This window comes from Acartia tonsa, chromosome 7 (assembly GCF_053477335.1).
Source record: "Acartia tonsa isolate MP-2025a chromosome 7, ASM5347733v1, whole genome shotgun sequence".
Taxonomy (NCBI): domain Eukaryota; kingdom Metazoa; phylum Arthropoda; class Copepoda; order Calanoida; family Acartiidae; genus Acartia; species Acartia tonsa.
Genome location: NC_137266.1, coordinates 43,944,262 through 43,954,564, shown reverse-complemented (window position 1 = coordinate 43,954,564; position 10,303 = coordinate 43,944,262). Strand labels below are relative to the sequence as shown.

General features: G+C 31.2%; 1 protein-coding gene across 1 annotated transcript; it reads left to right on the top strand.

Moving 5' to 3' along the window:
• The first annotated feature begins 2,548 nt into the window (after window positions 1-2,548).
• On the top strand, window positions 2,549-9,863 carry LOC145323820 (uncharacterized). The gene is made up of 7 exons (XM_080166380.1): window positions 2,549-3,023; window positions 3,368-3,535; window positions 3,889-4,145; window positions 4,301-4,482; window positions 4,756-4,806; window positions 5,910-6,047; window positions 9,028-9,863. Exons 1-7 carry the CDS (start codon window positions 2,829-2,831, stop codon window positions 9,336-9,338), a joined length of 1,302 nt encoding a protein of 433 aa, XP_080022506.1. The 5' UTR covers window positions 2,549-2,828; the 3' UTR covers window positions 9,339-9,863.
• Window positions 9,864-10,303: the final 440 nt, after the last annotated feature.

Genomic DNA, 10,303 nt, shown 5'->3' with positions numbered 1-10,303 from the left:
CCATTTGACATGTAATTATATAATATAAGAGAAATTAGATATCTTTAACTATCTATCTATCCAATTTTTTATAGCTATCTATCTATTTATAAATCAGTCAACAAACAATAGAGCTATTAAAATGAAAATACTGGAAGTAAATAGTTACAGACATATTTAGGGAGGCTAAGCTTTGTGTGCTAAAAACTTTGCAAAATCCATACGTAAATTTAAAACAAGCTGTTTTTAACTTATTTTTAATATAATTTTCTTATTAATCTGACTTTTGGAGTGTTGATTCTTAGGACAACAAGGTTCAATATTATAAGCGAGTATCTTTATAATCAAATCATAAAAATATAAACATGTCCTTTTACTGTATCCTGCTTTTAGCAATTTTGCAACAAATTTATGTACAATTTCGTTTAGACTTTGAAACTAATATTTTCTTTATTAAGTTCTGACACTCTACAAGAGTTATTGTTCGTTTGTCCATCCTTCTGATTTTAGAGCTTTGCTTTTATGAATATTGTCTTCCTTGTTTTAATAAAATTCTAAAATTGTACAAATCTTATCACGTTAAATTTTTTTGTTTATTTAACATTACGTCAATAGCTCGGTGCTACAAAATATTTAAATAAAGCAATATATTTTTACCAAAAATGTGTTATTAGCAGCGAAGGCTAAAGCTTATTATATAATTATAAATGTCTGTCCGTATGTCCGTCAAAATATCACTGCTAAAAGAGTTTTCTGTTCTTCTATTTAAGACACAATATTTCTTGTAAAAAAATTAATGCTTTTATTTACATTTGAATAAAACGATAAGGTTAAAATAAAAACCTTATCTCAAAATATTTGGCGGTTTTCCTCAAAGAAACAATGAAGAACAAACCCTACCCCCTTTCCTTTTTTTCTATGTTGGGAATAATGAGTTTGGGAGGGTAACTTTTGGGTTTTGATTTTATTTTGTTACTTAGGTTAGGTTAAATTGGGTAACCCCGCAGGGCAATACACTGCTATTGTAACAACATTATATTATAAGATAAGGGGGAAGGGTGTTTCAGTTATCAATAAGCAGTTTAAGGGAAAGCACCTATATATATTAAATACCTAAAGTATTTCTCAGTTTTATTTCAGGTTTTATTTGAATAGTTACAATTATGAAACTATATAAATTCCCTGTGCAGTAATAAACACTAAAACAAGGATGACAACATCCATAAGTAGCGAAGCACAAAAAATTGTGGATAGGAATACGTATAATAAGTAGATTTAAAGTGTATTTATTTAAGTCAAGAATAGATTTATTGGAGAAAATAAACACGAAACCTTGTTTTATTTTGTATGATAAAGACGGTTAAAGTAAATTACATACTAGATGCACATATCAATCGGAAAAATATTTTGAAACTGTTAATGCAAAAAAGTTTTAGAATTTTAAAAAGATATGGGGAAATATGTCAAACATATAAAAATAGCCAAAAACCTGCTAAAAGGCAGTTTGGCTGCCATTGTTTCTTTTCTTAAAACGCCAGAAATTTGATTTTAATATCTTTAACTGAAAACTTTTTGAAAATTGGACCATAAACACCAAAGATATGGGGGAAAATCTGAAAAATATAAAAATAGCCAAAAACCTGCAAAAAGGCAGTCTGACCATCATTGTTGTTTTCTTCAAACGACAGGAAATTTAATTTTGATATCTTTAACTGATACCTTTTTGAAAATTGGACCATAAACACCAAAGATATGGGGAAATATGTTAAACATATAAAAATAGCCAAAAACCTGCAAAAAGGCAGTCTGACCATCATTGTTGTTTTCTTCAAACGACAGGAAATTTAATTTTGATATCTTTAACTAAAAACTTTTTGAAAATTGGACCATAAACACCAAAGATATGGGGGATAATGTGAAAAATATAAAAATAGCCAAAAACCTGCAAAAAGGCAGTCTGACCATCATTGTTGTTTTCTTCAAACGACAGGAAATTTAATTTTGATATCTTTAACTGAAAACTTTTTGAAAATTGGACCATAAACACCAAAGATATGGCGGAAAATCTGAAAAATATATAAATAGCCAAAAACCTGCAAAAAGGCAGTCTGACCATCATTGTTGTTTTCTTCAAACGACAGGAAATTTAATTTTGATATCTTTAACTCAAAAATTTTGAAAATCGGGCCATAAACACCAAAGATATGGGGGGAATTTGAGAAATATAAAAATAGCCAAAAACCTGCAAAAAGGCAGTCTGACCGTCATCGTTTTTTTTTAAAATGACGGGAAATTTAATTTTGATATCTTTAACTGAAAAAATTTTGAAAATCGGACCATAAACACCAAAGATATGGGTAAAATTTGGAAAATACAACAACAGCCTAAAACCTGCTAAAAAGCAGTCCGACCGCTATTGATGTTTAAGAGTTAATTGTGCTCCTTAATAATGGGAATGTTGTCAAAAAATTTCAGCTCTCTATCTTTTATATGAGCCGAGAAAATCACGTTTCCCCCAATTCATTAATTACGGACGGACAGACGGACGGACGGACATTGTGAATTATAGAGTAGCTTCGCTACAAAAAACAGGATGTCTATCTGTATGTATGTGCGTTAATATCTTATAAACAGCTTGATCCATAATAGTAATAGTAATGTAACACAAAGTGTTCTCTGCGGCGGCTGTGGCTGATAATAGACGAGTGAGGCAGAAATATAATTTTATTAATTTTGTAAGCCGTGCAGCTCATGGTGGCTTTGGCTGAGCCTGCTAAGAACTGTTAAATTTGCTATCAGCTGCGCACTTAGCATCAATTTATAATTACACTACTTTTAGATTGGTAAAAATGGCGGTATTGAGCAAGACTGCCAAGGAAACCAGGCTATGGATTGCCAAGAAAAGGCCCCATATGGCCAGAACCCTACAATATACAGAAAACTTACTTGGTGCCCTAGATTGGATACCTGGCTTGGAATCTGTTAAAGTAATAAACTTTGCAAGTACAGCTTTGAGGTGTACCCTCATGAAATGGCATGAAAAGGTAATTTTTATCAAAACATGTTTTCTTTAAAATAATTTACAGTACAATGGTTTTTCTTGACAGGCCCTTGAGAAAAATAACTTTTAATGTTAAATAAAAATTAATGTATTATAAAATGTATTTACAATATTTCTAACCCTTTTATTAATCCTATTCTTTCTAGTAGCGGACCTACTCTATAATTTACTATGTCTGTCCGCCAGTCAGTCCCTATTGCTATGGGGGTTTGGTGATTTTCTCTGCTCCTATTTAAGATATATAGCTAAAACTTCTTGTTAACATATCCATAAATATCTTTGGTGTTTTTAGTCCAATTTTAAAGTAATATTATTAATATTGTTTAGAGAGTGAAGGAGGCAGAGGCAGCTTTGAGTGATGTTGAATATGTGGGGGAGATGACACCAGAACAATTAGATTACTTGGAACTGATAACATCTGCCAGTAAGGAGGAAATTATGGACCAGTTTACTGAAGGCTTTGAGGAATTGAAGCAAGATATTGGAGAAGTAAAGGTATAGTTTTCCGCATATATAAGATATACAATTACAAGATTAAAAACATTTTTTTAGTCCAAAGATACCAAAGACACAGGCTAAAAAATGTGTTTTAATCTTATGATTGTACTTTTTAATATTTGTAGAAAAGATATAATTCGATGCTAGACATAGTTTTTTCATATTGATGAGAACCGCTGCTAATCCACCAGTATCGGTTTAAAATCTTAACACTCACACCTTTATGGATTTCTGCAAAAGCTACCTCCCCCTTTAAGAGAGAGAGATATTGACATTACAAGGACAGCTCAACAAATTAATCCTAGCAACTGTCAATGACACTAATAACACAAATAATTATTTTATTGCAGGTTGTAGTTGATGAGATCCTACAAATAGTTACTGAGCTGAAGCACATCCAAGGCTTTAAAAGGGTCCAAGGAATGTATCATCAGATGATATCCTATGGATCTAATCATGAATTATGGGCTTTCTATTTTGAAAAGAATATTTCTAGCTTTGACGAAGTGCTGGTTGATTTTCAAACTGAAAATGTGAGGGAGTTTCTTATGAAGATCTACAAAACCAGATGTGCAGAATCACTTGATCCTTTGCATAAGGCTTTTAGGTTAGCATCCTTTTTTTTCATTTTATGTACATTGATTTAAAATTATCAATTTGTTCTTGATTGATATAAGCTGAAGCTTGGCTAAATAACAATAATATTCTACCCCAATCACTATCATTTGAGTGAATTTTATTTACTAATAGATATTTTTATAGGTACATTATTGACACTAGAAACCTGTACACAATGATCAAGCAAGTTTTTTACTCTAATGTGCCCACAAAGGTACTGGAACTCAACCCAAGTCTGAAACCAGAGGAAATGTTTATGAGTGAATTTGAGAAAGGAGAATTGGCATTACAAAGCATCACTGATGATGTTAATCATGTTCTGAGAGGTAAGATTACATTTAAATACACACTTTTATTGTAATGCAAATCTTAAATTTCATTTCTAAGATAAAATATACTGAGTTTATTATACCTCCTATTTTTGTAATAAAAAAGTGTATATTTCTTCCTAGCCTAATACCAGCGGGGGGACTCTTATTTTTCATTTATTTCCTAGTAAGGAGTGGGTGATGGGTCTGTTCTTATAAAGACATTTGAGAGAAAAGGCCAAATAGTTTGTTAGATTTACCTGATAATTCCAATTTATATGTTTTCTTTAGGATTTTACTCTGCATGTCTGACTGCCAAACCTGAATGGAATCTAAACCTGAGTAAGAAATTATAATTTAAAGAAATTTTTCTAAATAGTCACACTATTTCATATAGAGGTTATTTTTTTAACCAGGGTCTTCGATGATACTAAGTGCTAATGATTACCTTTTTTTCTATCTTTTTAATAATTATTTCAAATTAAAATTACACAAAGCAGAAGATATCTTAAGATGATGCATGACCTGTAGGATCTAACTATTGAACCAATAAGGTCCTCCATTTTAAAATGCAAGAAAAGCAAATCAATGCTAATCTCCTTTATACACTTTTAGTTATTTTGTTCTTTAGGATCTAACTACTGAACCAATTAGTTCCTCCATCTAAAAAGCAAGAAAATCAAAGCAATGCTACTCTCCTTTGTACACTTTAAGTTTGTTTGTTCTTTAGGATCTAACTACTGAACCAATTAGGTCCTCCATTTTAAAAAGCAAGAAAATCAAAGCAATGCTGCTCTCCTTTGTACACTTTTAGTTTGTTGGTTCTCTAGGATCTAACTACTGAACCAATCAGTTCCTCCCTCTAAAAAGCAAGAAAATCAAAGCAATGCTACTCTCCTTTATACACTTTTAGTTTGTTTGTTCTTTAGGATCTAATTAATGAACCAATTAGGTCCTCCATTTTAAAAAGAAAGAAAATCAAAGCAATGCTACTCTCCTTTATACACTTTTAGTTTGTTTGTTCTTTAGGATCTAACTAATGAACCAATTAGGTCCTCCATTTTAAAAAGAAAGAAAAGCAAAGCAATGCTACTCTCCTTTATACACTTTTAGTTTGTTTGTTCTTTAGGATCTAACTACTGAACCAATTAGGTCCTCCATTTTAAAAAGCAAGAAAATCAAAGCAATGCTACTCTCCTTTATACACTTTTAGTTTGTTGGTTCTCTAGGATCTAACTACTGAACCAAATAAGTCCTCCATTTAAGGGAAGCTTCACTTAGTTCCTGGGATGTTTTTGTGTTATCTTATTTTTAGTTTGAATACCATTATGTAGATTTAGGCTATTTTTTGCTTTTTTCTCCCCCTTGCACCCGCTATTAGTATCATAGAGAAAAGAAAAAAAATAATGTGTAATTATGTATATGAAAATATTATTTTATATTAGGATACTGTCCTGATTTCGAGGATATAGAGAAGACGAAGAGCAACTTGAAAAAGCGTGGAGCTACATTTAAAAGATTGCAGTATGGTGAGAAGTCTCTTTTTAGTGATGGAGAATTGGATGTGTATGGAACTATTTCAGGTGTGCAATCATGAATCAATTACACAAAGCTTCAATAAGCAACAAATTGTATTAATTACCAATATTAAAGTAGCTGGGTTAGAATATCTTGATAAGACTCAACATCTAAATTTGCATTAGTTGCATAGATATAGATATTTTATGTTTTTTTATATAAAGTAAAAAATACGATGTTTTATATTAAAACAAGGATGACAACATCTAAAAAAGCAAAGCTCTAAAATCAAAAGGAAGGAGAAACAAACAATAACTCTTGTATATTAAAAACATAGTGTCAGAACAAAATAAGTAAAACATTAATTTCAAAGTCTAAACAAAATTGTACATAAATTTGTTGCAAAATGCATTTTTGAATATTGACCAATTTTAAAGTATTATGTTAATCTTTGTCATGTTTGAGAAGGATTCCCAAAGCTAAAGGTGAAAATATCAATAATTTATAATTTTACAGCTTCGAGAAGTAGCCTACCTAGATATTTAGGATTTTGTAATATAAGCCTGACTATTAAAATTACATTTTAAATGCAAACTTTAAATTATAGTCAAACTACCAAAAATTGAGCTACAGTAATTTGTTATACCTTTTTTGAAAGCTTATTGAATATACTATACGATTTAAAATTATTTTTTTTACGTTTACTTATAAAACTTATGAAAAAATTTATGTCATAGCATTCCCCCTTAAAGAATCAGGAATTATAATATTTTGTAATGATACTCTCAACTTCAAATAGTTTGATCTTTTTTCAGCTAACGATGCCGCATACCAGACCTTTACACATGTTTAACCAAGGCACTCAGTAAATGAATCCCGTTGGTTTCAATGGCGGCATCGTTAGCTGAAATTTTTTTTCTCGCATTTTTGTAGGAGCGGTCGGACCCATTTTGTAGCAATTTTAACACAAAAAAAAAGACAAATTAAAATAACTTTTTTTACAATTCATTTTATCGTGATATTTATAGTTCTCGATGCAATTTTTTGATACAATCCCTTATTCTTATTGCTTAAAGTCTTTAAGGGATATCCTCGCCCCCCCCCTCCCCCGGAGTGTGGGGGGAGGCCCCCCATGCTCCTGCCTAGGAAAATTTATTTAAGCAATGTAATCGAACCTGTTGCTTCTAATCAATTACCATTCTTTTAAAATCAAATGAATAATATCTTAAATGTTTCAATTTAATAAAACTAAAACCTATTCCATCCTATATGCACGCCCTAAAGAATTAAAAGAGTTAAGCAAACTTGTAAAGAAAATAAAAGATTTGAGCAAATTTGTTAATAAATGTATGAAGGCCTAGGGATTTAAAGGGATAAGAGAATGGCAGATAAATTAATGTACATTACCAATAATGATACACAAACTTATCCTTCTGTAGATTACAATTATTGGTTGAAAAGTTATGACACTCAACTTAATAAACAAACAAACTTTAACAAACTTTTTGATTAAAGTTTTTAGTGCTTTTGGGGTGATTTGAGATGTATTTGCTCTTATTTTTAATGGATTGTTTTGTCTATAAGTAGCGCAGCAATAACAGGTAAATTTTTTAATGAAAAAGTACAGTAAAATATAGGAAAATAGAAAAAAAATTTAAAAAATGTTATTAACATGTTTTCTTGTTTATAGTTATTAATGTCAACAAATCCAGGGATCTAAAGGGATAAGTTAATAACCAATAAATTAATGAACTTATCCAACGACGATACACAAAATTACTCCTTCTGTAGATTACAATTAGTGGTTTAAACATTTGGACACTCAACATTTGAAGAAAAAAAACAATTTAAATTCAGTAAAAGCCCCTAAAGTTGCTAAACCAATGGATAATAAAAAGTCATTTTAAAGCTTTGGGGACTAGTGTAATAAACATCCCAATGTTCCCTCCCTCCCTTAAACAAATCAATTGATATATAAGTATTTCATTGATAATTTATTTAAGGGGGGGGGGGAATGTGGTGACTTGAAACACGACATACCAGCAATTTTATTTTGGGCGCAACTCCCTTAGTTTTAGAGATAATTGGGTAAAATCTTTTGGGTTGTGTCACCAGTCACCCCAAGTTTTGATATCTTAAAAAAAACTGCGGCGGAACCGCCGTTTACGGCCGTTTTCCGCCAGCACCAAATTTTTTTTTTATTGCATTTCTCGCTGAATTAGGCAATTTGGAATCATTTGAGACCATGTTATTTTTTTCAAAAATTTTTCCCCTTATAACTAACCCTGTGGGGGGGGAGGGGACTTTATTTTTAAATTCTAATTTATCAAGGTTTATCTTAAATTCAGTGCTTCTCCTGTGCTTTTAAGATATTGGACCCAATTCGTTTTATGGTGTCACTAATCACCCCAATTTTTGTTATCTTTGAAAAATACGGCGTCGGGTTCGCAGCTCCCGCCGTTTTTAGCCGCCGCCGCCGAAATTTATTTTTTGCATTTCTCGCCGAATTGGTCAATTTTGAATCATTTGAGATAATGTTGTTTTTTTGGCGTCGGAAAATGGCGGTTAACGGCGGGAGCGGCGATCCCGCTGCCGATTTTTTGAAAGATACCAAAATTTGGGATAATTAGTAACCCAACCCAAAAGATTTTACCCAATTTGAAGCAAAATTAACATAATTAGGAGTTTTTGTTTTATATTGGAATTCTGGGCACATAGTGAGTTACCTTGTTGTCCTAAGAATAATTTTTCCAAAAAACAGATGAATAGGATACTCATATCAAAAATTGTTGTCTAAATTATACAAAATTATACAATTATCATGTTTTAAATGGACGTACAGACTTTTTTGTGTAATGATTATAGTGTTGCTACGCTTATTAATTCATACCCAACTGTTATTGGAATCATCATGCAAAGTTTAAAATCCATAGGACAACTCTAACATGTCTGATTTAACGAAAACTAACCGTTACGGACGGGCCGACCCTTATTATAGTAAAGCTTTGCTTTTAATAATGGATTTGATTGAGCACACTATATCAGGCTTTTTACTGGTGCATAATACTAGTGATGACTCTGAGCACATCCAATGTGGTGATCACAAGACCCTTCTTTTAAAAGATGGTGTCTTTAGATCAAAATTCACTGATAGAAATGTGTATTACGGAACAAGAGTTTTTGCTAAAAGTGGTGTAAGTGGAGAAGAGAATAAATCATGGCGTCTGAAGAAATTTGCTGATGGAGACATTCATTACCAGGAGAGGATATTGGTAGTAGGTCAGGATAAAGAGTGGCGAATAGTCACAGAATATAAATTCGACCCAACTTCACTTGAATGGACAAAATTAAAGTAATATAAGCATTCTTATTAATTTTCTGCGGATAGGAAATTAAACATTTAGCACCTTCCCTCACCCCCTTCTTCCCAAAGGATATTTAGCTCTCCCCCTCCCCTCCATCCCCTTAAAAAAATTTAATTTTGTATGTCTTTTATGTGTGTTTTTTTCCATGAAAAAAATAATGATAAAGGCTTTTTTGATTCTTCTAATTATGATTTAATTGTAATTCCTGTATTGCTACGAATATAAAAATGTACAATCATAATATAAAAACCAGTTTTGTGTTCTCGTGTCTTCGTTACCCCAGGGCTAACAAAACTGGTTTTAATCTTGTAATTGTACATTTTACACCCGCAGAAAGCTGCCTATAATACGATGCGAGAAATAACTGTTACTTGATTTGTCAAACTGATTTTCAATATTATATTTATCATGTTTATTGTACAGATAAGAAAATATTTATTATGCTATTTGGATTTTTGATATGCTATTTTAAAATTAACCTACTTTTTGATTTCAATAAAAATATTCTAATGTTGATTTGTTATCTTTATTTTAGTATGGTAGTTAGTAGTGGCGAAGCTACTCCTAAAAGTCGAAGTTTCCGTCTGTATGTCTGTAGGTTCGTCTGTCTGACTGAAACATTTTGGTGAAACGTGATTTTCTTAGCTCCTATTTATGATAGACAGTTGGAACTTTTTTCAAGATTTAATATAATAATGAGTATCCATTATATAATTAACATTATCCGTTGGTCTTACAAAAAAAATTTTCATATCTAGCTTTCTTATTTTCATTCTCATTTATGAATACTGAACTCATAAATCTGTGATCTTTTTGTGCTTCGCTTCTAACGTATGTTGTCAGCCTTGTTATAAACTACTAAGAAGTAATAAGATGTGTGTCTCAATCTGAAGTGTTATTTAAATTATCATAAAAACGTTAATTAAAAGATATATTAGTTTTTAATTTTTTGTTAT

Excerpts from the sequence above, each read along its gene's own strand:
- LOC145323820 (XM_080166380.1), top strand. The coding sequence starts at position 2,829 with ATGGCGGTATTGAGCAAGACTGCCAAGGAAACCAGGCTATGGATTGCC. Across the intron at positions 3,024-3,367 it reads TCATGAAATGGCATGAAAAG|AGAGTGAAGGAGGCAGAGGC; the intron begins GTAATTTTTATC and ends AATATTGTTTAG. Across the intron at positions 4,146-4,300 it reads CCTTTGCATAAGGCTTTTAG|GTACATTATTGACACTAGAA; the intron begins GTTAGCATCCTT and ends ATATTTTTATAG.